Source organism: Aulostomus chinensis, chromosome 10 (genome assembly GCF_037954235.1).
Source record: "Aulostomus chinensis isolate RoL2024-O1b breed Wild chromosome 10, RoL_Achi_v1.0, whole genome shotgun sequence".
Taxonomy (NCBI): domain Eukaryota; kingdom Metazoa; phylum Chordata; class Actinopteri; order Syngnathiformes; family Aulostomidae; genus Aulostomus; species Aulostomus chinensis.
Window position 1 is genome coordinate 3,943,126 of NC_141329.1, and position 25,464 is coordinate 3,968,589.

General features: G+C 41.4%; 2 protein-coding genes across 9 annotated transcripts; one reads left to right on the plus strand and one right to left on the minus strand.

The window, feature by feature from the left end:
* The first annotated feature begins 472 nt into the window (after nt 1–472).
* On the plus strand, nt 473–20,884 carry agfg1a (ArfGAP with FG repeats 1a). 8 transcript variants are annotated; one of them, XM_086215635.1, is made up of 14 exons: nt 473–856; nt 7,556–7,649; nt 9,304–9,419; nt 10,556–10,721; nt 11,271–11,433; nt 12,447–12,563; nt 14,133–14,204; nt 15,528–15,743; nt 16,328–16,511; nt 16,940–17,016; nt 17,437–17,529; nt 19,330–19,482; nt 19,661–19,755; nt 19,961–20,884. In XM_086215635.1, exons 1-14 carry the CDS (start codon nt 690–692, stop codon nt 20,018–20,020), a joined length of 1,773 nt encoding a protein of 590 aa, XP_086071761.1. In that variant the 5' UTR covers nt 473–689; the 3' UTR covers nt 20,021–20,884. The 8 variants fall into 8 exon arrangements, with proteins under 8 accessions (XP_086071761.1, XP_086071760.1, XP_086071764.1 ...); XM_086215634.1 differs by having other exon boundaries at nt 12,444–12,563; nt 19,961–20,883; XM_086215638.1 differs by lacking the exon at nt 12,447–12,563 and having other exon boundaries at nt 19,961–20,882.
* slc19a3a (solute carrier family 19 member 3a) lies at nt 20,387–25,261 on the minus strand. Its single transcript, XM_086215642.1, has 9 exons — nt 25,161–25,261; nt 23,508–23,698; nt 23,147–23,359; nt 22,759–22,994; nt 22,114–22,669; nt 21,683–21,761; nt 21,402–21,594; nt 21,167–21,308; nt 20,387–21,077 (listed from the first exon to the last, which is right to left on the minus strand). Exons 3-9 carry the CDS (start codon nt 23,291–23,293, stop codon nt 20,931–20,933), a joined length of 1,500 nt encoding a protein of 499 aa, XP_086071768.1. The 5' UTR covers nt 23,294–23,359; nt 23,508–23,698; nt 25,161–25,261; the 3' UTR covers nt 20,387–20,930.
* Nucleotides 25,262–25,464: the final 203 nt, after the last annotated feature.

Genomic DNA, 25,464 nt, shown 5'->3' on the forward strand with positions numbered 1-25,464 from the left:
GTGATGAGACGAACCCACAAGGGGGCGACAGAGTACTGAAGGATGACTGGCAGTAGTCTGGGATGTCAAGAGCAGAAGCGTGTAAGAGAGACAAGATAGTTCATGTCCCTGTCTAATCTTCGGAATCTCGCGTTTCCCACGAGAAATTTCTGCGTTAAGACAACACACCCACTCATCCTCGGCTATGTTTACTCCATACCGCTATTATCAGAAACTATGAGTAAAGTCAACGTTCAATAATGGGAAATGCAGTAATATTGATAAAAAACAGCCACATATTACGTTGTACTTTCACTAAATGTTTGTTAAAAGATTTTACAGCAGAGTTGGCCGAAATATAGCCTAATTTTGTAAATATATTGAAGCGCCTCTTTATGAAACACTCGTGTTTGTCTGTGACCCAGAAAGAAGCCCCCAAAAAAGTGTGCGTTGGGGGAAGTCTACGAAACCGGAAGTACAAGAGGTGTACTCTCTTGATCAGATCACAGACGTGGTCCGCCTCAAACTCCTTGTTCGAGGAGTCGCGAGGCCGCCCTGACAACGGAGCTACCTACCCTCTCCCTCCCTAACGGTAACACGGGTCGGCAAGCGTTCAAAAAAAAAAGAAAAAAGCACAACCCTTTGTTTTAGTTGTAGCCTAGCGCCCAGACTTCCCCTGTACTCTTTAATTCTGTTGCATATCCCTCACCATGGCGGCGAGTGCGAAACGTAAGCAAGAGGAGAAACACCTGAAGATGCTTAGAGAAATGACGAGTTTGCCTGCCAACAGAAAGTGCTTTGACTGCGACCAGCGGGGCCCAACCTATGCCAACATGACGGTGGGCTCCTTCGTCTGCACGTCCTGCTCTGGCATCCTGTAAGTATGAAGTTACTGCATGACCTTAGCATAGACATGGCGCACACGGCAGCGAGCGTTTTGCCGAATTTACCCTCAGCTAAGCGGCTAGCCCTACTAGCGCTAGCTAACGGTACATGCTCCAGAGTGTCAGTGTGAGTTTAGTTGTTCTGTCATTGTTTTTGCAGTACTGGGCGGGGTGCTCGGAGGTGTCAGTGTTCTGCATGGAACATTAGCAACCCCTCGCTACAACTTTAGCCCCCAGTGCTAGCCGGTGAACTTATTTGACAGTTGCAAGCTAGGTCATCAGATAAGACCACTAGCCAGCTGTTACTACCAGTTGCTGGTAATGGTAGAAAGCACCACCGCGGAACTGAGCTAGCTTGGTCATGAGGCACCCCTCATTAAAACGGATAATAATATTAAAATTAATAACAGACGTATATTTCCTTATTCAATTTAATTTTATATCCACCAATTCATTTATTGTAGTTTTTTAATTCAAAAATACTACTTCTGTATTTGAGTCCAAGGTGTTGCGACATATGAAATCATGGAAGCCGACTGGGTGTGTGAGGTCTCTTTTTGAGAAGTGTGGGATCATGCAATATCGTCCTCCGTGTCATCATCATATGTGGCGTTTATTCCAACTCACTGTGTGTGTATGTATGTATGTATGTATATATATGAGAAGTATATATGTATATGTATATGTATATGTATATGTATATATATATATATATATATATATATATATATAGAGAGAGAGAGAGAGAGAGAGAGAGAGAGAGAGAGAGAGAGAGAGAGAGAGAGAGAGAGAGAAGTATTTTTTTAATTCTAATTGAAAAACAGAACTTCCCTGGGCCTATACAGTGTCAAAAGATGAAAAAAGGAACTCTAGTCATAGGTTGCTTTCAAATTAGTGGTCCATATTTCCGTCATGACACTATAACCCAGCTTGTGATTCAACAGATGAACATAGCATGCAATATTGCAAGCGTGACTCTCAGTATCAGGGTAGATGCCAATTTCTGTATCATCATACTCTTCATTATTGTAACTGTTGGGAAAGACCATCAGAACGAAAACGGTGCAATTCCTGCATCAGAAAAATCTGTAGAATGTTATGAACAGGCCATGCATCGTTGCAGCACAACAGTATTGAATTTAAAATGGTATCTGACACAGTTAACCTTCAACTAATATTGCAACTTCCTGACATTTAAAACTAAAGTAGGCAGTGATGTCATTTGTACTTGTTTTTTGAGTAATTGTGCAGCCCAGCCTTACGAGTTTGACGAAGACCAAAACCCCCAACCCTCTACATTTGTCTCTGGTTTCTAAATCAAACCCAGGTCACGCTGACAAGCCTTTCACTTTTCTGTCGCTCATCAACTATCACTCCTGTTAGTAGATAACCTGATACTAAATTCAGTAACAGCTTAAAAACCCTATGCGCAGTAATGACACTTTTGTTGTGACTGTAGATAGCATTTGTGCTAGTCAAAGCTTTGCTGTGCAGTTGTGTAACCATCTGCAGCTTGGGATTTGGGATTAGTGAAGCGCTCTCTTTCTTCCTATCCAGCTAAAGATATCTTGGGTCAATTCAACGATTAAATATTACATGTTAAAAGGATTTGCATTGTTGTTTATATGTAATGGTAACAACCAGGAAGAGCTACACATCGACTAAGTATAATGTAAAGCTTTTGTGGTCTGTTGGACAATATACTTCAGACAAGTAGTGCAGAGGAAATATTCCATGAATGCTTTTGGGGATCACTTTGCTTTCCGTCAAATAGGAAACCAACTTATTAACAGACCAACTGTCCAAAAAACCCCCAAAAAACTGGCTATAAGAACTTGTAGTGATGCATGCTTTTCTCTGGTGTAACCCATCCCTTCTCATCAATGGTTCATGGTTGGTTGTTTTTTTGACAAACCTGCAGCATATTTGTATTTATCACAAACCTTTTTCACTGAAATCCTTTGAGGAAAGCAAATTGGGTGATTATCTGGAAACTCAATTAGCTGTTCATTTGTGCTTCCTGTTCTACTCATTCACACAGTCATCAACTTGCATGTCCTTCCTTAATGTTCTATGGCAATCACCCTGTCACTCCCCATTCATGGTTTGTGCTTACTCTGATCATGTTCTAAAAACAAAACTCCCTTTTTGCATGTTTATTCTCCTGCCTCTAATGACTGATTGTACTAATCAAAGACATTACCGAAGTTAGAGCTCTTGTTTGGACAGTGTTTGTGTTTTTAATCTTTTAGCTGTCTCTGCTCTCTACATGAAGGTCATTTGCTGTTTCATGGGGGGAAAAAAAAGAGATTATTTGCATGTTTGCTGATGGGTAGAGTTTGCCCTCCATTTCACTTCACTAGTGGGTCTGCAGGGACTGCAGTCTGAATATCCCATCTGCTTGCCCTATGGTATTAAAGTCTGTAATGTGAGTTAATTGTGTTCTTTTATAACCATTACTATCCATCCCAACCAAACTCTTCTCACAATGTCTCTCTCCCTTAATTTTGAGTGAAAATATTCAGGGGAATTGGAATGTCACAAGTCATCCTAGCTGAATCTTATGAGTCTGAAAACAATGCTGACAGCCTGCAGTATGTATGCTGCCTGGTGTGACCATGGTGTCAGGAAGTTGTATGGCTTTCTGTGCAGCTTCAGCAGCATGTGATGTTTATGTGCAACGGGAAGCAGTAGAGAGGTCACTGTTTTGCTCTCGCTCCTCTTTTGGATTCCAGAGCAGAAAGGAAGTTGGCACTGTGAGGAAGCGCCACAAGATACATGCTCAGACTTGATCTGCTTCCCATCTCAACATTGTATTAAATTTAAGAAGAGTAGGACTTGCTTCACTTGCCTCTTCAAGGGACAATACCTCAACACAGACGTTTACGTAGGGATACATTGGGCTTTAATTGGCTGCAATAATCCAAGTCTTAAACTCATTCGACATAAGACAATGATTCAGATACAGTGTTAACATGAGATGCTAATAGAATACGTTCCATTCAGATTTCTTTAGTTCAGAGCAGGGGGCAGAAGTCAGACCAAGAGCAAACACATAATGTGCTCTCCTAATGCCTTTTATCTGCCTACCACTGTCTTTTGATCATGAATGATGTTAAAAGGGTTTTCTATTCTATTCTTTTCTTTCTCATCCTTATTTTACTTTCTTCTCCGCAGTCAAACTGACCTCCTGTGCAAAATGTCACTCTGCTACTTGATAAGATTATTATTCACAGTTAAGGGTTATACAAATGTATAGAAAACAGCATAAACAATGATTATGTTTTTGATTAGCTGGATTACTTATTTATTGATATGTGTTTTACTTACAGCAGGCTAAATCAAACCCTTGTCTGGCTGAGTTTGGCCCGTGTGCCCTAACTTGGGCAGCCCAGTGTATAAAGTCAGACTGTTAACTGAAGACACACAGAAACATTGCATCCTTATGCCCTACATAATAGTTTCCCTCCAGAATGTTGGGACTACATTTTTTTTCCCTCCTTTTTTAAAAAAAAAAAAAATTGAAACAAGACAAGTGCATACAAGTTTGCCAACTTGCTGGAAGCATGAGTGTGCGTCTTTCAGCAGTTAGACTGCTTTCCATGTTGCAAATGCTTAGAAGAGCAGAAGGTCTTCATGGTGCAGTTAAGGTGTGCACGTGACTGGAATGCACTGAAGGAAGACCAAGATAACCAAGGTTTTCTCATGTCTCATTTTGACAGTGATTGTTGTGTGGGGGTCATTAGAGGGGGACGATGACCACCTACCTCTTAACATACATTATCCTTTAGTTGTGGTTGTTTAATAGGTGGAGTTGGAATCTGCTATGTAAACACATTCCTGATGAAGGTGGAGGCCTTCCCAGGAGGAACTCCTCTCACAATGTGTCTTTCGGATAATTGCCCATGGCAGGAAGTAACCCCACTTGGCTTGTGTGTTCCTGAGTAAGCAGGACTCAAACAGTGACTGGGCTGTAACAGTGGAGGCCGTCTGATACCAGCACCCTGTAGAACCAGCTGAGTTTTAACACACATGAGTTGAAGAGTAAACCTGGGCATGTTTGTCTCTCCGTGTTTCCTGAGTGTTAGTTTCTGAGGGAGGTGCAGTATCTGTAAAGCCCCCTTAGGGTGAGAAATTAACATAAATTCTAAATTACAGAGCGAATTATGAACCCAAAGATTTTTTTTTTTCCTTTTTACAAAAGGAATCAGAACCAAAGTATGTAAAGAGACTTTGAACAGCAACATGAGGGATGGTGCAGAGCCTCCTCTCTCTGTTGAGACTTCATGTTGCCAGTTTCTCTCAGCCTGGAGCAGTGACCGTATGCAAATGAAGAAGCTGAGCTGGTCTGATGTACAGTAGACTAGAAACAAGGTCATAACTATTTTACTGTGCAATATGGGTCTGGTTGACTGTGCTGCACAGGGGTTTGAATAAATTATCGATCTTAACTGATTTTTATCAATAGAATGTTGTGATGTATGAAGGTTAAAAAATGATTAATTACAAATTACTGCTCTCGTTTTATTCTTCCCGGAAAGATAAATCTTAATTCATGTTGCTTTGTTAAGTGGAAATGGCAGTTGGTTGGGAATGTTAGATATATGGAAAATTACAGTTCTTGGACTAAAGGTGACCCTGATAACACCAGTTTCATTGCAAAAACAAAGTCGGAACAGGACAATCGGGCCCAGAAGATGCCGCTATCACATTTAGACCTTAAGGGCAATGGAACTTTCTCCCACAAATTGACCTAGTTTAATCTTCACAAGACTAGGATCTGATCACCCACTTACCTCAAGGCGCTGAAAACACACACGAGCTCATACACACACCCTCAACTTATGTGTACATTTTTTATTTACACAATTGTATTGCCTGTTTTTTAGAATCCTTTCCCTTGACTTTAAGATCTGAAAAATAGATGAACAGCCTCAGAACACAGGAGTCTCAAGTATTAATATTTGTGGAAAAGAAACAAACCTTTGCATTTGGGGAAGTGAAATCAAGAAATGGTTTAACGGAATGAAAATGAATATTAAATTCGTTGAAGAGACAAAATGATGACTGAATCATTTGATGCAGCAGTTTCTTCTTGTGGATCTTCCTCTGCATGTTAAAAATGGTAACATGAAGGCATTTTCCTGTCTCTGCCTTTTTATTTTCACATTTTTATAATGTAATGAATTTTTAGTTATTCGAAAATGATGACCCACCCCTAACATTCAACTACGGAGTAATTTGATGCTACCTTGTAACATTTTGCAGAGGAATGGGCTCATATATTGGCTGATGGGTGGAGATGAGGACATGTTAACTGCAGTAAATTATTTATCAGTCCTGTCTAGTATTTCTCTGCCTCAAGACTCCACTGTGTGTATGACATTGTAATTGTGACACTGTGGCTCACATTCCCAATAGAGTTTTGTGTGGATTAGTTTACAGAAAGTTAAACAGTATCCAATGTGCATTATTCTCAAACACATGCTTCTATTGTTGGCGCGTTTTTGGTTTGTACTAGTAAAGTATTTTAACTTTAGTTTACGTTGAAATATTTTCTCAGCAAGAAATGTTTTGTCCAGATGCCTGTATGATAATCAGCCCCTGCCTACGGAATTTATTTGAGAAAAGTTTCCCGTGCTTTTTCTGCCTTAGTAGACGGTTTTCTTACGTGATTTCAGATCTGTCAGTGATTCATATTTGGACATTAGATTAATAAGTCATTTCCCTGGTGAGGTTTTACAAGTTATGTGAGAATGGAGAGCCTCTCCACAATTCTGTGTTTGACTGTCAAGCAGCAATGTTTTTTCGTCATTCTGATGACTTTGGTGCACAGCAGCGAACTTATGTTATTGTGCTTGCAGGCTAAATGCTGATTAGTCAGCTTCATAGACAAAGCAGGCGGTGACCTTGAAACCCACCACTACATTAATTTTCACCTCTTAGTAAGTCCAGGAATAATACTCTGGCAAAGCAGGCTGGGAGCTAAATATAAAAGCCCATTTATGGGTCTGTTCAACTATTACAGTAAACAGGAATTTTGAATTTTGGCTGCTGTGGTGTAAGCTGTGACCTTGTGAGCAAGGGTCACGTTGGCTAATGGGCATTATTCGGTATTGGCAGTTTCTACATTCAGGCAGCTCACTTGTTCTTTCACCTCAATGCAATCAATAACTATTTAGAGACACTCTCTCACACACTTGTCTTCTGTTTTTTGTTTTTTTGTTTTTTTTCTACCAGGAGCAGATGTACTTAGACTGTAGTGTTCATTTTAGGTGTCATTTTTGCATTTGCACATGGATAAAACTGCTTTTTGCCTGCAGCAACAGTGCACAGTGGCAAGTTGCACTTTCTCTTCTCATCTGCAGCTCTTGGAGGGTGGAAGGGGGAAAAAAAAGACATGAGATGCGAAATATGGGAACTGCAGGGGAAAGCATCTGCCTGTTCTGTGGTTTAAATTCTCCATCTCATGAAAGCAGGTGTGGTTTGCACGTCTGATGCATGAACATAAGAACCTACCACAGTGGAAATTAGAGCACCAGTTTTGCTCATTCATACCTTGTTAAAAGCCACATTTGCTTTTGCTTGTCTTTTTAAAGTCTTTTTATTTTTTTGGATCATTGACAGATGATATTTTCATGTTCAGTGTCTTGAAAATGAATTGATATCCATTTCCATTTCTCCACCTACAGACGAGGACTAAATCCACCCAACAGAGTCAAGTCCATCTCCATGACAACCTTCACACAACAAGAAATCGAGTTTCTACAGAAACATGGCAATGAGGTAGGTATGATAACTGTTGATGAAGATTGAGGGGAATATTTGCACCGGCTCAGTATGTTTGACTCTCAAACTGGCCATCATGGTTCTGTCTTACATATGTCACCCATCTATTATATATCAAGAGTCTTTATTAGAGTCTCATGTATTATTTAGCTTGGGGAGTGTTATTTTAGTTTGAAAGCTAGATGGTAGGTATCATCAGAGTTTTGGGTTGTATGGCAGTTCCAAATTGAAAATGTCATGTAGTTATGTATGGTTATTTTAAATTTCCACCATTAATGACTGTGGTGTGTTATTTCAAGTGACCAAAATTTCATTAGAAGACACTGGTCTTATTGTAAAAACCCAACTTTTTAACGTTTGCCTGTCTAAGTGTTGCAGTCATATGAGTATCCTAGTTATTTTATCCATTTTACTGCTATATTTAAATTATTTTTTTGTCAGTCCACTATTTTAATCATTGTGGGAGCTCTGGCCCTTAATATTTCAGGAAACTTTAATAGAGAAAGAACTGACTTTTCCCATGGGCCTATAACATTCCAACACTTCAAGATGTCCTCGAACTGGAAGTTGTTTCAGTCTTTACTTTTTAATTGGAGTAAGTACTGATCCAGGGCCAGCAATTGAAGCTTTAAGACATTGATTCTTTCCCTACTTGAAATAATTAGCATGCAGTAGCAATGGGAGCGACATTTGATGAATATACATGTACGATATTGCGTTTATTGTGATGATATCCTTAAGTACATCGCAGAGCACTAATGAGATCACATTTAGATCAGATAGTTCCACTGCTGCGAGGTGCACAGAGGAACCAAAGTGCATCATCATCCAGGAGTCATTTCTGGTAAGCGGACTATGAAATAAAGCAATGCCACCTGGGAAGCGGCGCCTATTAAAAGCTGTAGCAAAGTGGCAGGCAGGAAGACCTACAGGAGACTCAAGGTTAGAGCTGAGGCACGTATCCTTCACATCTGTTATATAAATACTACTCTCTTCAATTAGCTTTTATTCTGTCCACAGAGAGTACTTGACATAGATGCAAACAAGAGTGTGTGCGTGTGTGCATGCGTGCTTGTGTGCATGTGTACCAAAACCCGCCAAAGAAATAACATCAGTAGAAGTGCATGTATCTGTGTGATTGTGTAGTATACAAGCCATGATTGTGCAGCGCCATACCTCCAGCTACAATGCAGCAGCAATTACGAAGCAGGCACTCTATAAATCTGACTTTACGGGATTAGGCAAATACTTAAGGAATGTTGTCTAAAAAAAAAAAAAAAAATTTTTTTTAAACAGAACAGAGAGCTGTGGGACTTGGCATGATTCCAAACAAGTAATCATGTTCAGTGTGTGTTTCAGAACATGGGGCCAACTCATGTTTGACTCTTGAACACCAAAGCTGGCAAGCTAAGATGTATTTAAGTCAAGTCGCGTAAGACGCAAGTCAGTCTTTGGGTGTGCTGTGGGTTAGAGACCTGTCCTACAATTATGGTTCATGCCATTTTGCTTGGATTAACTTTGGCTTCCAAAAGAGCATCTGACCTGCATGTCAACTCCACAGATATTCATTGGTATGATACATACCGTATGATACATTTACTGTATATTTGTCGTCGTGTGTGCTGCAAAAATATTTCTCCCTATGTTTTAGGCATGTAAACAGATCTGGCTTGGCCTGTATGATGACAAAACCTCCTCAGTACCAGACTTCAGAGAACCACAGAAAGTCAAAGAATTTCTTCAAGACAAGTATGAGAAGAAGCGATGGTAAGTCACTTTTATTAGTAGGAGAATCACTTCTCTGGCCGTGAACCAACTTGTAGCTTTGTGTTTTATGTCTCCATGCTGAAGTCAGCTGTGGCCAGAGGCATTATGGTTTCAGGTTGTCTGCTTGCAAGAGGTAAAGCTTTTGTACACCTGCAGAGTGACAGGTGTGTCAGAGAAAACCACAGGTCAGCTGCAGTGGAGAAAACAGAAACTCCTGCACATGTATTCATTTGCAATGATAGAGGTGGTGCTCAAAAAACATTTTGGCACTCAGTCTGCTATTGGTGTGAACATGATAACTCAAGAACCCCTTGTAGGAATTTTGGTACATATAATCAATTGAAGTCAAAGATGAGGGTTAAGGTCATTCTGATACAAAATTGTAACGGAATAAAATGTTGTGCTTGACATTTTATACCCAAAAGGACATCTTCACTGTGTCATCATAGTGTTCTGAAGAAATACTTTCTTTGCAGTATTGGCAGCCATAGAAGAGGAATACAGTTGGCTAATTGTTTTTGTTACTTGATTTTTACCGTTGAGTATGATGACTAATAAGAGTAGTTATTTAAGTGAAAGAAAGTGAGATTACCACATCATTACAGATAAGTACCGTAGTACTGTTTCTGTAGTCGTCTCGGCTTCTGTCTAACCAAAAGTAAAAGATCACAAGTGCATGTCGATACATTTCGCTTCCTGCTGCAGAGATTCTCACTCTCGTCATGCACAGTTATAGCACTAGTAATAAAAATCAACTGTTGGTTATTAACTGTTGGTGCTTAATCAAAAAGCTGTCAGTTTGAAAAGCCTAATTTGTTAACGCTGCCTTAATATTTGACATTAAAATGTGACACTCTGTTTGTTACATTTATCTTGGGAAAAGTTTACAGTTGGCTAACAGGGTCTTTACAAGGAGTAGGTGGGCTTCAACTGGGCTTTGACGATGCTCTGAGTGGGTTGGTGTTAAGGCCCACATGGTATAGAAACCGATAATGGTCCTGGGGGGCTTCATTCTCCCAGTATGGGCCCTGTTTGGAGTCCCTTAATGTCCCATAGTCAACCCATCTGGGCAATCTCATGAGGGGCATGTTGGATAGATGTTTTTAGACTGTTTGGTTGTGTGTGCTGCTTCCTAGGTATGTGCCTCCTGAGCAGGCCAAGGTTGTAGCATCAGTCCATGCTTCCATCTCTGGTTCCTCAAACAGCAGCACCAGCAGCACCCCAGAGGTCCGACCTCTCAAGTCCCTGCTGGGGGAGTCAGTCCCCTCCATACACCTCAACAAGAACACCCCTCCTAATCAGGTGAGATTTATGAAGTACACACTAACCTACACATGCTCAGTGAGTTTTGGTTAAACATCAGGGGCTGGTAAGTTGGTAAGTAGTAAGTAGTTGCTAGAAATACCCCAAATAAATTATCTTGGAAATTTTAACTTTTATTCTAAACCGGTGGACTGAGCCCTTATTTTCAAGCTTAATTATTTTAATCACTTTCAGCATTATCAACATCCAGATCCATCCTCTAGGATAAATCTTCCCTCGCTAATGCTTTTACACTCACAAACTATGTGGATGATCCAACAGCAGTTATTAAATACTGATTTTTATTGTCATAAAGGGGCATTTATTGCGGGGATGTTGCATTGTTTTGTTTCATCGAGGCCCACCTAAAAACACTGCAAGTGCATGAGTGCATGCATCATGACAGATAGATAGCCTGAGGCCCCACCTGTGTCTCTCCTCATGTTGCCTTGCTCTTGTTTTCCATAGTGATGAGGTAATATGCATATATTATTACATATTAACCAACAGGTGTGTGCAGGATTTTCAAATATATCTCTTGTCTCTCAGTCTCCAGTGGTTAGCCGCGGACAAACCCATCAGCAGCAGTTCCATGACAAGAAGTTTGACCTCCTCAGTGACCTGGGTGGAGACATCTTTGCTGCCCCACCCAACATGAGCACAGGCGCCAGCTCCAGTTTTGCCAACTTTGCACATTTCAACAGCCACACAAGTAAGAGACAAATGATGGATGATAAAAATAAATTGCTAAGTGTTATCACATCTGAGGCAACGTGAAAATATTAGTGTGTGTGTTTTATTTTTTAAAGTTTGAACTCTGTCGTGGATTTGAGCAGTTGAGAAAATGAGATGTACTGAGAGATAAAGTAGTAATGCTACGAAGATCTGAAGTGTATTTTAGTGTTGAAGCAGGGATGTTTTCTTTCAGTAATTTGCTTTCTTGCTGTAGTTTGATTTTGTGGAGAAAATCCCCCTAGTTGCAAGAAGAAGAAATGTGATAAATTGTGCCTAAAAACAAATTAAAATCTGTTTTGAGCATGAATGCAAGAGCACCAGTTTTAGTGAGGACAGTATGATATATTATGACCTAGAGTTTGGCTGCATCTATTTTAAGTGTTTTACAGTAGGTCCTTAAAGAGGCAGCTGCACGCTGACTGCAGCTGTGGTGTAATTAACAGCCTTGACTCAGACAAAGGTTCACAATCATGCTGAATCGGTCAAACATCAGCAGCCATGTACCTCCTTTAAGTCAAAACATGGCCATATGTTATGGAGATGTATCCGAGGTGCAAAGGTCAGACGTATTTCCAAGGTTACGAACACTTGTAACAGAAGGCTCTTAGTGTTTGCTTCCCATGGAGGATATTGTTCTCTCATCATTTCCCCCTAAAGAGCCATCAGACTCATTCTAATGCAGTGACTAAAGTGGCATCAATACCACATCTGCAGGAGTAGCCACAAGAACAGATGTACAACTTGATTCATCTGTGATACAGAGTGCTCACTTATATGTGTTCCCTGCCTTAGAAGCTGCGCTGCGTTTTATAGTTAGATGTCACCCGCATTGTGATTAGCTGTCATATCTAGCACATAATCCATTGTGTTTGTGTCCGCTGTCTCTCATCCGTGTCTTTTGTTTTTTCATATGTTAAAGTCCATTCTCCTCTCATTGTCTTTTTTGTTCATCTGTCTGTCTGAACCTCATCCTGACATCATCTCCAGCAGCACAGAATGCCAACGCAAATGCAGACTTTGCTAATTTTGATGCATTCGGGAGCACTCCTGGGTCAACAGGTGGTTTCCCTCCCACACCCCAAGCCCCATTCCAACCCTCAAATACAGGTAGAGAAAGTTTCCTTTGTTGGAAAAAGAGCACATGTGCATAAACTCTAACATAAAGATATTAGCTTGTCTGAGCTTGCAGGTTTCTGTGTGGAGTATATACCATGGCTGCCTCCCAAAACCTGATGGATTGAATCAATAGTTGAGAAAACCCAGAGTCAAATGAAATTTTTAATGTAGAGTTCAGAGTATTCTGAAGGAGAGGAATACTGCCGCTGTAGTTGTACGACTACTAAAGCCAACATTTTCCAACCTAACGTTAAGCTGTTGTGGTCTTGGCTGATGGCTGGAGACGAGGACGTTAGCTGTCCCCACATGCAGGAGCTCACCTCTCTGACAGCATTTCAAAATGGTCATAGTCAGAGTATCACATTGGACAACCATAGCCAAGTTGACTCCGAACTTCAAAGTCGGGTACAGCCCAGGTATATACACAAACACACGGACGTTGAGGATGTATATTTCTATGATTTTAATTTTATAGGATAGTCTTTGATACATGCATCACACGAGGTGTTTTCCTGCATCAAATAATTTGTAGCTGCTGTCTTGATACAGACCTTACCAAACACAAACCAACTTTATAGTCTGTTAACGTAGACATTAATTAAGCAAGCTTGGGCAGCACTGTTTAATAAATTGAATTTAGCACAGTTTAAATAATTGGTTGCACAAGAAACACAAGTGGTACATGATAATCATACACCCTCAGAAATCTGAACATTGATTGTAGTTCAGCAGCAGGACAGATTGATTTGTCAAGGATTTGTTGAGCTTGTTGTGTTTCACTGAGGGACTTTAAATCACATATTAGATGGCAAGATTAGTTTTTCTATAATTAGAATGAGCAAGGATTCAGAAGACTGAATGCTGGCAAGAACATGCAGAAGGCTTTGTCTGATGATATCATCAATTTTTGTGGCAATTGGTATTTTCTGACTGTAGCCACCTCACTGTTGTATACTTCTCCCATGGGAGCAAACTGTAATTTCACTCTGTAGGTGTTTACATGTGTTTTCATCTCACCTGTAGTCCATATTTTCCGTGATACCATGCAACAATATGCCATTCAGAACGTGAAGGAACGTTTGCTCACCAGCACCCATTTGTCTGGCATCCAAACTTAGTACTTGACCAGTGAGCGCTCACTAAATCCAGTGACTTTCCCACAGTATCACGCCTCCTTTTCCCAGTCTCTGAAAATTTTGCGCACTTCAGTGACCTCTGCTGGTTGTGGAGCGTCACTGTTTTCCATTGATGTCTGTAGTTTGATGAATAAAGCTCTTCTCTCTCGCAGGGCTTTGTACAGTAATCCCTCACTTAGAGACACAGACTGACTGTACTATCTGACTTAGATTTCCATTCTGTGTCCTGCGTCTTTCATCCTTTGCTTCAGCATCTGTTGATGCACTTTTGATATCGTGCTTTTTGATCTTTATCTGCGGTGTAGTCGCTGTTTTTTTTGTCTTCTTTTGTTTCTCCACCTTGTTTTACTTTTCTCATTGCCCCTTCTCTCCCTCCCTCCCTCTTTGATTCTTATTTGTTTATTTTATTCATTTTGGCTGCTAGCATTCACTGTGCTCTCATCCAGCCGAAGTATGAATGAGTTTGCAACTGCTCTGCCTCTCCAGGGTGCACACAGTAAGTCTCTTTCTGGGCTTGCCATCTAACAGCTTTCACCCCCCCCACAATTGTCTCTAACGTGTAGTCACTCTGATCCTCCTCTCTTTGGATGTGGATGTGGTGTGTGTCCCAGCATGTAGCTCTTATAGTGTCTGTAACTGTCAATCACATTTCACAATCTCACGAGATGAAAATGGAGATACTAAGCTTGGATTAGTCACTGAGAATCACTGTGGACTAAAGACCAAATGGACAGAAAGATTGTTTCAAATAGACAAAATCGTAGAAGTCATTTTGCTGTGTCTTGATCTAGTTTATTGATATTTGAAATAATCTTGCAGTTAATACGGATAATGACACACCAGTCGATCCCCAATGACCAGAATCAGATGTTTTTTAGCCTACTAGGGCAGGACCAGAGACTGAGCTTTCCCTCTCAGACACAATGAGAACATTCAGAATAACAAATCTTAGCACTCACCATCACTCTTCTGAGCCTGTCTGATTTTGAAGGAGTTGACAAAGGCAAAGTGGTGAAAGCTAAAGCAAGTAGGGGATCAGTCAGTTAAAGCAGTGCAATCTGTAGTTGAAGGTTTTAACTGTTATTATTATTATTTTATTATTGTGGTAATTATTATTATGTGTTTTTATTAGAAAATATTTAATGAATATGAATGACATTTGGTGCAGGGTTATGGATTTATTGATATTGCACCTGTTTTCTGTCTGCAAAGTCCCACATTTTAGGTAGAGACCAAACATCAGCAACTGGAATTCTTACAATATAATTGCAGTGGGTACCTCTAACAATATACTGTATGTGTAGGGACACTGTCTTTACTTAATTTGTAAGCCTTAATCACCATAGATTTTTCAACGTGCGTAAACCAACAACCGTTTGAAAACGATGTATTTACAAAGCTAGAAACATCATGGCCTGAAAAGGATTTTTGATCTGTTTCCTTTTTGTTTTTTTTTAATTGTTGACAAGTGATCAGTGATATTGCAAATTACAGTATCTGTAACGCCTATAACTCCTGGTAAAAGTGAGGGCCTATTCGGTACAGCACTGGGGTGCTAATGGTGGTTGTGACGTAGATTTTTAGTATATGGCCCGAAAAATGGATCAAGCTCAGATGAGATCACATGCCTCAACCATAGTAAATGCAGGTTTTGTGACCATAGTTTCAAAAAGGTTATTTATTTTAAATTTTGTTGTTCAATAGAGCCTGATTCCACCCCCAAATTTGACTAGTCACTTCTCTCCCTCCCAGCCCTGTTGATGTTGTCACCCACATCCAGCCCCCCTCATGACTCTGTTAATCTCTCTCTTCCATGCAGGTAGCACCTCAGGGGGACTAGCAAATACCAGTTTTGCAAATTTTGACAACTTCCCCAAATCGTGTAGTGCTGACTTTGGATCCTTCAGTTCTACCTCCCAGAGTAACTCCACAGGAGCTGGCAGAGACGCTGTACAGAGTACTAGTGTCCCTGCCGATAAATACGCTGCCCTCGCTGACCTGGATAACATGTTTAGCTCTGCCAATACAGAGCAAGGTAAACTTCTCCTGCTAGCCTGTTTCATAGATCCTAACTGTAAGGGTAGAGGTAGACTAAGAAAAAGGCAAATATTTGATGAAGCCCATAGCTTTAAGTCCTTAGCAGTGGGACAAGGAGTGTTGCTCCAAAGTTGGGGCTGATTTACATTTAATAACAGGCATCCCACTCTGTATCTCTGGCTCTTGACTATATCTGGTTTTGTTTCATTTTGAGGTGCCCTGGGTGTGTTTCTTTCTTTTTTCCCTATTTCCTGGTCTCAAAGCTCCTGAACCAGCCTGGATATGGACCATATGGTATTATGGATCTGTCTCATCAGAGTTTTAAAATCACATGGGTAGAATTTAGGCCCTCCAGAGTTTGAATTACTGCTTTCTTGTGTTCATATAACAAACTGGATTTTGATGCCTGAACATTTTCTAATGGTTGATCATTCATTCCCCATTACTTTTAATAGGTTGAGTATGGCAACTATCTTCGGCTCTTTTGCTTCTGTCTCTGAAAACCTGAAGAAAGGTTCATCCTGGATTATGTGATTTGATGTGGATTGAACCTGGCAGTGCAGTTCTGTGCTTCTCTTCCAGGAGGCGGTATTCCTGGTGGGGTCAGCTCAGCTGCAGCGGCAGCAGGAGTCGGTAGTTTGCCTCAGAACCAGCCAGCAGTTCCAACAGGAGGGGACCGCTATGCTGCTTTAGCTGAGCTGGATACAGTCTTCGGCCCCTCAGCCCCTCCCAGTAGTGTTTACAATACCACAAGCACCTCACAAGGGTGAGTCACACATTAGCACGTTCCACTCTACCCCGGAGTCCAAAGTTTGAAATTAAGTTATGTAGAATTATAGAAATTATTTATGAGAAGTAGGTATAATGTATTGGCTCCTTATACAAAATATGAGCTGATTTTTATTTTAGTTTTCAGTGTTTTAGTTTTCTAAATATACTTGAGGGTGAATCATTCTCCTGATAATTGAAATTAGGAGGTTTGATATGTTATTGAGCTGACCCAGTTAGTCCAAATTCAGTTACAATACCCTTATAATTAACTCACTGACAAAAGTGAGTTTTTGTTTTTTTTCTTCTCCAAAGCAACTTGGCCTACAAAGCTGCAGTGTTCACCCTCCTCATCGATGATTGTTTGGTGGTCTGTGGCTAGTTTCCCTGACAATGAGCTTGTGTTGTGATTCTGGTTCTCTGTAGTGTGTTTGGCCCTGATGCTGGAGTGTCAACAGCCCACGCACAACAGGCCCTGCCTGGCATGGCTCAAGGTTTTGGGGGTGAGTGAACTTAAGCAGGTTTTTTTTTTGTTTGTCTTATGTAAATAATGTTCCTAATTTGAAATCGTTACAGAGGACTTGTTATCTTGGGGGGAGGATTCTGATCTGGTGAGAGGATGAGGATTCTGGCTACCATTATCTGATAAACTTGACTCCTTTGTTAATTCAACCTTCACCATTTAGTTGTAGGTTTTTGTTTGGGTTTTTTTTTTTTTTTTTTTTTTGGAGAGATCAATATTTGTTATTTGTCATCAGGATTTTAGCCAAGACCAGTTGAAGTGAATTACACTGCTGTTGAAGAGGTCAACTCATTTATTGTGGACATATGTGTTAACAGGTTTTCCCAAATTTACTGATATTGTTGTTTTTTTTATGTTTTTGTCATAAGGAGTAATTAATCTTTGTGCCTCTTCTTAACAGCCCAGTCAACTAATCCATTTGTAGCTGCTGGTGTCACTCCAGCACCTACCAACCCATTCCAGAACAGCAGAGCAGCAAACGTGGCAGCAGCAGGTGTGTGTGTGTGTGTGTGTGTGTGTGTGTGTGTGTGTGTGTGAAACAGTTCACCACTTCTTAATCAACCCACTCCATGATTGCAGTAATCACAGATTTGAATCCTGTTTGTGAACCACACACTTAATGGGCAGGGAAGTTGGTTAATTATTAAGTATGTGCCTAAGTAAGTGTATTGTGTTTGGAGATCTTCTCTCAGGCTACATTTGGCACCAACTGTCCAACAGTTCCTGATCAAGAAGAGGCAACCAGTAGATGAGACTCTACAAACTAAATATACCATTATAAATACGGGAAATGGATCATGTTGCAATTGGTGTTCACAAAATAGATCCTCTGGAGGGTTCAGAGGGGGGTTTTCAGTTGTTTGTCTGATTGCTTTGCCCTGCTGGATGAGCGGTCCTCTTGAGCAGGGTGTCCTCTTCTTCCTCTGATCTTTTTTCCTATATTGACTGTGTCAGGCAGATGTAGGGGAGTTAATCTTAGCCCTAACACTCTGAAACCTGTGGGACAAATTATAACTGGAACAATTGTTATATGTTTGAGGGAGCTGCTCGTCATGCAGTAAGGAATATTCATTCATTCCCCCAAATCCATGATGGACACAAGTATGAGCCAAATTTCATTCGGATGAAATATCATGGTAAGTATGGTGCTCTGGCACTGACTGTTTGTGCGGTCACCTCAGGCTACAGTACGAGGACCTGTTGGTGACATGGCTGCGTGGGATGTGGAGTTGAATCCCACTTAACTCATCTCACTAAAAATAGAACGCACACAAATCTTTTGTTTCACTGGTTGAGTTTGGGATGAAATCTTAGGTGGAGTCAGAAAGGGAAGAAGTAGCAAAGGAATATTAAATAGACTGGTTAGGAAATCAACTCACAAAAATTTCACAGTTCACTTTTTGATGTGAGTTTGATCCTCATGTCCTGTCTAGGTTGTAACAACAGGGTCCAGTACTGGGTTAGGATTTTTGAAGTAGTAAGTTAAGCAATAGCAGGAAGGGGGATTTTCTCTAAGTTCAATGTCATCTATGCCTAATTTGATAAAATATCATAAATGGTTATACATTCTTCTGTGGTAGAAATATTAAAATGACAGTGACCTTCTCCATTCTGATTCTTGGATATTGAATAGTAAAAGCTAGTAGCCAAGATAAAGTTTGCAAGAAGCACCAAAGTGATGTTGTATCTTCTGAGGACAAGTGTTTATTAAAGCTAATTATTCCCGTCAATACACTGCACTGCATTATCTTGGTCATGTGATGCTTTGTTGCATTATGGTTATTGGACTGTTTTGATGTAGGCTTCCAGATAACGCTCAATTTGAAGAATAATTAACCTGGGTGCCTCTTTACCACATGTTTAGTTAGTTGGAAGGCCGACATTGACTGTGTTTAATCGGCATTTACCAGATCCTGAACTGCACTTGCAAGTGTTTAAACTGTGGAAACATTTTCATTCCAGGGTTCTGCGGATCTTAGCTTGATAAAGTTGAATGCACTGAATCACTGACCAAGTTGTGCAGTTTTGTTTTTTTTTGTTTTTTACTAAACAAAGAGCAATGTTAGATTTAGTGTCTAATTTGTTGTTTTTCTCTTGTTGTTCATTCATTTCTAGTGAATTGCTTTCTAACAAAAAGTGTTTCCAAACAAAGACATACTAATTTTCTGTGGTGTGTCAGGTCCTGTGTGTCCTGAAAAATTCATTATAATTCTGAAAATATAAGAAGGAAACTCTTGTACGCCTGTTATTTGGTCATACTCTGTTAACCAGCTGCTGCCCTGCTGTGTTGCAGCCACGTTTGGCACAGGCTCCATGAGTATGCCAGCTGGATTTGGCAATGCTTCAGCGTACAACCTCCCCACCAGCTTTAGTGGAACCTTTCAGCAACCCTTCCCAGGCCAGGTGCCCTTCTCTCAGCCTCCAGCATACCCCCAGCAACCCAACGGTGTGTGTTTCTGCATGCAGACCATTTAGATACAGACATGTCAACATGGATAAACTAGTACACGCAAGCTTGCATATGGTTCTGGCAGACAGTTGCTCTTATCTATTCATGACTGAATAACCACAAAAAGTCTTCAAAACAAGTATTGCTTCAACAAGTGCTCTTATGCATCTCTCAGGTGGAGGATTTTCAGCCTTTGGTCAGGCCAAGCCTGTTGTGACTCCCTTTGGGCAGGCGATGGCTGGACCCATGGTCTCTAGCAACCCTTTCCTGGTTAGTAAGACACATCTGTGGTTTGATTTCATGCTGTAGGAATGTATGTACACAGGTGAATAAAGGGGCTAGTGCAAGTGTCCATGTCCACTTAAAACATTTAAGCAGATTTCACTGTTACTGCAGTGTTGCTTCTCATACAAATTTTCCTTGGGAATTTAAATTGTTCCTCCTCGAAAGTTAATTGTTTGCATTTCTCTTCCAGGGTGCAGCTCCGTCTGCCCACTATCCCCCAGGAGGCTCTTCAACGAATCCCTTCTTATAGCGATTCATCCAATCAGCTCCACTACAGGGTCAACAACTGGCGCGCTTGCACCTATTGCACTGTTTTGTTTTGCAAGTAGCTTTAAGATCCACCGTGTTTGTACGGATTTGTATTTTCTTAGTTTGTCACAAACTGAAAAATATGAGGTGCGGCAGTCATGACACTGTCTGGCAATGAAACGAAGTGATGGTGAGTGCAGAGAGAGAGGTTGATCCCCTCTTCTCTTTAACCTGTGAATTGGCCCGACCGCAACTGAGCCACAATGTATAACCACACTGGCTGAAAACTAAGTTATTGCGAACAGTATATCTCATTCATCATGCTGCAATTCTGTACATATTTTTCTTTTAAGAAATCAGCTTTTTGTGCATATCAGTATTTGTATTGAACACACAAGATTTGTTAAAGAATCATTGCTTGGAAAAGCTAACGGGTACTGCCAGTTACCATGTTTGTAAAGAACCAAACTGTTTATTTCTGCAGTATACTTCTAGGTAGACTGTTTTCACTCAAGAAAAGAATGCATGTTCTGTTGGCAAGCGACAAAAGAAGGAATGAATGCTGCATCGGGGATGAGCAGGGGGACCCCCCTCCTTCTCACAAAGCTTCTGAACAGTCGTCCACTTCCATAAGGGATAGCTGAATAACTGACAACCACTTACATTTGGAATTAAAGAGAATTTTAAGTTAATGTGTAAATATATACAGTATATATATATTAAAATGAATTTTAAGTAAGAAGTGACCAAACCATTCATTTATGTTGCTGTATGAAAATCATGTAAATTAGTTTTTTATGTATATATAACAAACAACTTCATGGTTGTAGTCAGTAATTTAAAGGGGCCTCTTGAACAAGGTGAGGTCCAAAAGTTCCCATGAGAATCTTTGTTGGCAACTTTTCTTGTATTCAAAATCTGTGGGCTTTAGAGCTGAAGTCATTTTGGTCTGGAGGGGCTGATTCTCTGCTGCTTCTCTGTGCTTTCCAAATGGTGAACAGGCTCAGCAGTGAAAAAACGACAGCGATGAAGGTGAAGTAGCTGGCATATATGGTGAACTGTAAAAAAGAACAAAACACAGACTAATGAAACACCTCTGCTACAGTTACAGAAGACCTGAATGACCCGTCACTATTAGATGGCTCACCTGAGGAATGATGGCCAGACCCAGCCCTCTGCTGTCAACCACAACAGAGGTGATGATGGTCTGTAGAGTCAATGCTAAAAAGTTGTTGGCACCAAACACCAGCGCATATCTCTCCAAGGACAGGTCAGCTGCAATCTTGTACCTGAGTAAGGTATAGAATGTAATTTAGTCTTTTTCCTGTCTGAAACGCGAGGTAAACGGAAACCGCTTCAGTCAAATAAAATAATGCTCTTACATGGCTATTGTTATCAGCAGCATGTACAGGCACTTGAAAACAACATAACCAGTGTAGCAGACCCAGATGTTGCTGATGAAGGTCATCAAGAAGAGTGCTGCAGCCCCGAGTCCAGAGAAACCACCCAAGGCCAGTTCTCCCCACTGATCCCATCGTGCATCAGTGAAGCCGATACCGTAGGCGGTTGCTGCACCTAAACAACATGTTAGGACTCACTCAGTGGCAACTGCAGCTCAGAAAATGGGTTTTATCACATCAAATCATACAGAGCAAGTGCTTACTCATCAGGGTGGACACTGCCTCCACCCCACCATTGTAGATGGTGAAGTTCTGAGAAGGCTGCACATGCTCCCACAGCACCTGCCAGGCCCACAAGAGGTTGATCGCTCAGAGGCAGTAAACTCATACAAGCTCACAGAAACACCAAATATGTACGTTCTTTGGGATTGGCCTAGAGTTTTAAGATGTTGGAGACTACTGGATCACAGGTTTCAAGGATCACATTTAACACTTGAGTGTCACCTGCTCAAACGGACAAACATATCAGGCCTCGTTCATGAACATCTGTCCTGTCACGAATCTCTGATTTGAACTGAGGGGTTTAAGTCCTGTATGTATGAACACATTTTTGCCTGCTGATGACAAGATCTGAAAGATCATTTGTTGATTTGAGTGACTGTACAGTCAATTAGATATTTGATTTGTGACTCACCTGCACGTAGTTTACAGTCTGGTTATATCCACAGGTGGCCATCGCCCACCACACTGACCAGTAGAGCAGATGTCTGGACGAGTAGCACTGAAGAAAATCTCTCCACAGTTGGAGGAGAACTTGGCCACAGCTCTCAGGAGCAGCAGACTCCTCAAGCTCCTCCACCTTAGGCTCCTTTTCTTCCTGTCCAATATCTGTATTACGCAATGTTCCTCCTTTTCCATCTCCTCCCAGTTCTTCCAGGGATATATCTGATGCGCTCGAGTGTTGTGTCGCATCTTCGGTCCTGCCTACATCCACCTGTGTCCCCTCTCTTGCTATTGTCTGTTTAGTCTTTGCGTGATGAAAGAACATGCTCTGCTGTGGCATTGGTAGGAGGAGGGATACGAAGAGGGCGATGACTGTGAGAACAAGAGTAAATACCAGGATGTTGTTGTAGGACATGAGGCTGAAGCTGACGAGCAGCTGGCCGAGCACATAGCCCACTGTGTACCCCATGAGCTGGATGCCGCGGATGTAAGAGGTGGCCTTCCTGTACCTTTTCAGATCTATTACACTGTAATAACACATCCAAAATTCACATTTTCCCCAAGAATACAGAATTTAAACAAGTTACATCTGAGGGTAGTGGTGCATCACTTTCACCTGTAGATGTAGGAAAAATAGGCCACTTCGCTGGCTGTCACCATCCCGTAGAAGAACTGTGTGGCCTGCATGGCTGGTACGCTTTCTGTCCAGAAGAGCAGTGCAGTGGTGGTGAGGAGGGATACACACTGAAACACCACCATGGGCTTGTAACGCAGCCAGTCAGTCAGCAGGAACACTGGCACCAGAATAGCCATGTAGGAGTACGTCCACACCGGGAAAATTTGATTGTTAACCTGACAAGGAAACACTGAGGTGAGAGCTTGTGTTGGTTCGTATCAATAAATCAGAGGATTTCCAGTCAAAGTCTGCAATACCATAATCGGTTTTCTCTTTATTTTCTGGATTCTCTTTCTTGTTCATGATAATGCAGTCATGCTTTAAATACCTGTTCAATTGTCAGATTCATGTCTGGTCCTGTCATGTATGGGATGAGGAAGGGTTCCAGGGGTTTAACCGTGCTGAAGAATCCATACGTGCACAGTAAAGTCGTGGGAAACCTCCAGTCTGACCTCCACCGCCTCATAGCCTCCATCTTTAGCTGTTCTTCTACCCGTGTAAGGTGCAACACTCCACAGCGTGTACAATCGCCCCTTGGTTCCTTGTGAGACAAATCATTTGTCATATTAGTGATATCAGTTAGTCAAGTAACAACCAGGTCAAAGTACAGCATAACCCTGAGTATTGTCCAACTCTAGCTGAGTGACACGTGTCTCAAATCAAACTGGTGACAAGACAGGGCTTATTACCTTATCTTAAGTAGATCTCATCAGCAATACACCCAGCTTGATCACACTCTTTGACTGCCTGTGCAATCCAATCATGCACATCATGTTAAGAAGAAGAGTAAGTCCAGGTTGACCTCCATCTTGAGCTGTCCTTCCACCTGCTTGCTTCAGGCGTGTTGCGCTGTGTGCCACACTTGTAGGTCCTTTGCTTCCTGGTTGTTGAGACATGAGTGATGGGTCCTATGTGAGAAGTTGTGGACTGAACGTGTTCCTTTAAGCGTGTGACTTCATTTCCTGTGACTGTCGTTAAAAGTTTGGTCATCCCTGCTGGCTCCTGTTACTCTGATGATTAATCAACCTGTTAAAACTGCATAGTTAAGTGTGTCACTTGGCCGAAGTTTAAAAATACCATCTGTCTTGCAGCGACAGTCTTTCTGCCTCTTTTTCGTGTTGCCGAATGAAATTGTAGAATTGTATCTGCCTTCTGCAAGGGTGTGAATTTTTCGGATTTTGGTGATGTCGTGAATCATGCAAATCCGGGTTTTTTCGGAGGGGGGGGGGGGGGGTGCACGGCCGGGTACGTTAAACAAACTCCTGGAAATCGACTTGATGTAGCCGTCTGTACCTGCCTGACGTAAGCGCTGAACCTGATTACTCGGGATATTGTGATACGCTTTCAACCCCAAATAAAATGTTCCGTAGGCCCGCCTCATGCAGGCAGCTGCAGACAGGAGGCTGCCCTACAGACCTAAGATGGACAAGCCTGGAACCATAACCTGTTTGTCAATTCATGTTTCTCCACATTTAGGTAATGTCACTGGGGGGGGGGGGACTTTGATGCTGATCCCGTACTACGTGAATACAGGGTTAGTATTGCCAATACCGATACGTCTTACTTGAAATGAACATGAACATGAAATGATCATTGAAAAATTGTTAAACTGGTTTCGGCCATATTTACTCAGTTGATCTCAGTTTGTACTTTTTTAACGATTATTCCTCTGAGACCGCCACAAGGGTCTGAGCTTGGACCAGTCCTCTTCACCCTATACCTGCTTCCTCTAGGTAACATTATAAGGAAGCACTTGATTATTTTTCACTGTTATGCAGACAATACACAGATGTACTGGAGGCCTGTCTAAAGGAGATAAAAACATGGATGACCCATAATTTTCTTTTATTAAACTCTGATAAAACTGAAGTTATTGTGCTGGGCCCAAAACACCTTAGGAACACCTTATCTAATGAGACAGGTGCCCTGCATGCCATCACCCTGGCCCCCAGCACCACAGTAAGGAACCTAGGAGTCCTCTTTGATCAGGATCTGTCCTTTAATGCCCACATTAAGCAAATCTCCAGGACTGCTTTCTTTCATTTGGGGAACATCGCTAAGATCAGACACATCCTGTCTCAAAAAAAAGCAGAAAAACTAGTCCATGCTTTTGTCACTTCCAGGCTGTTTTACTGCAACTCCCTCCCATTAGGCTGCAGCAATAAGTCCCCAAAGACTCTCCAGCTGGTCCGCACCACTGCTCCCTGCATGTTGACTAAAACTGGTAGAAGAGAACATGTCTCTCCTGTACTGGCTTCTCTGCATCGGCTCCCTGTCTAATTCAGAATAGAATTTAAAATTCTTCTTCAGACATCTTTTTATCTGACAGAGCTCATAGTTACCTATTATCCAGCTGGAACCCTTCGCTCCCAGGATGCACGGTTACTTGTAATCCCTAGAGTCTCTAAAAGTAGAATGGAAGCCAGAGCCTTCAGCTGTCAGGCTCCCCTCCGGCGGAACCATCTCCCAGTTTCTGTCCGGGATGCAGACCCCCTCTCTACATTTAAAATCAGACATAAGGCCTTCTTTTTTGATCAGGCTTATAGTTAGGGCTGCTTAGGCTGGCCCTTAGATATGCTGCTATAAACTTATTTGCTGTTATACAAATAAAATCGAGTTGACTTGATTTGATTTCCTCGCAGGAAA

Bases quoted from the DNA above. Each gene is read 5' to 3' on its own strand.
- agfg1a (XM_086215634.1), top strand. From the start codon at position 690: ATGGCGGCGAGTGCGAAACGTAAGCAAGAGGAGAAACACCTGAAGATG. The intron at 16,512-16,939 runs GTGAGTCACACA...GGTTCTCTGTAG, and splicing joins ACCACAAGCACCTCACAAGG to TGTGTTTGGCCCTGATGCTG. The intron at 17,017-17,436 runs GTGAGTGAACTT...TCTTCTTAACAG, and splicing joins CATGGCTCAAGGTTTTGGGG to CCCAGTCAACTAATCCATTT.
- slc19a3a (XM_086215642.1), bottom strand. From the start codon at position 23,293: ATGGAGGCTATGAGGCGGTGGAGGTCAGACTGGAGGTTTCCCACGACT. The intron at 21,762-22,113 runs GTGAGTCACAAA...TGGGCCTGGCAG, and splicing joins AGACTGTAAACTACGTGCAG to GTGCTGTGGGAGCATGTGCA. The intron at 21,309-21,401 runs GTAAGAGCATTA...TACCTTACTCAG, and splicing joins CTGCTGATAACAATAGCCAT to GTACAAGATTGCAGCTGACC.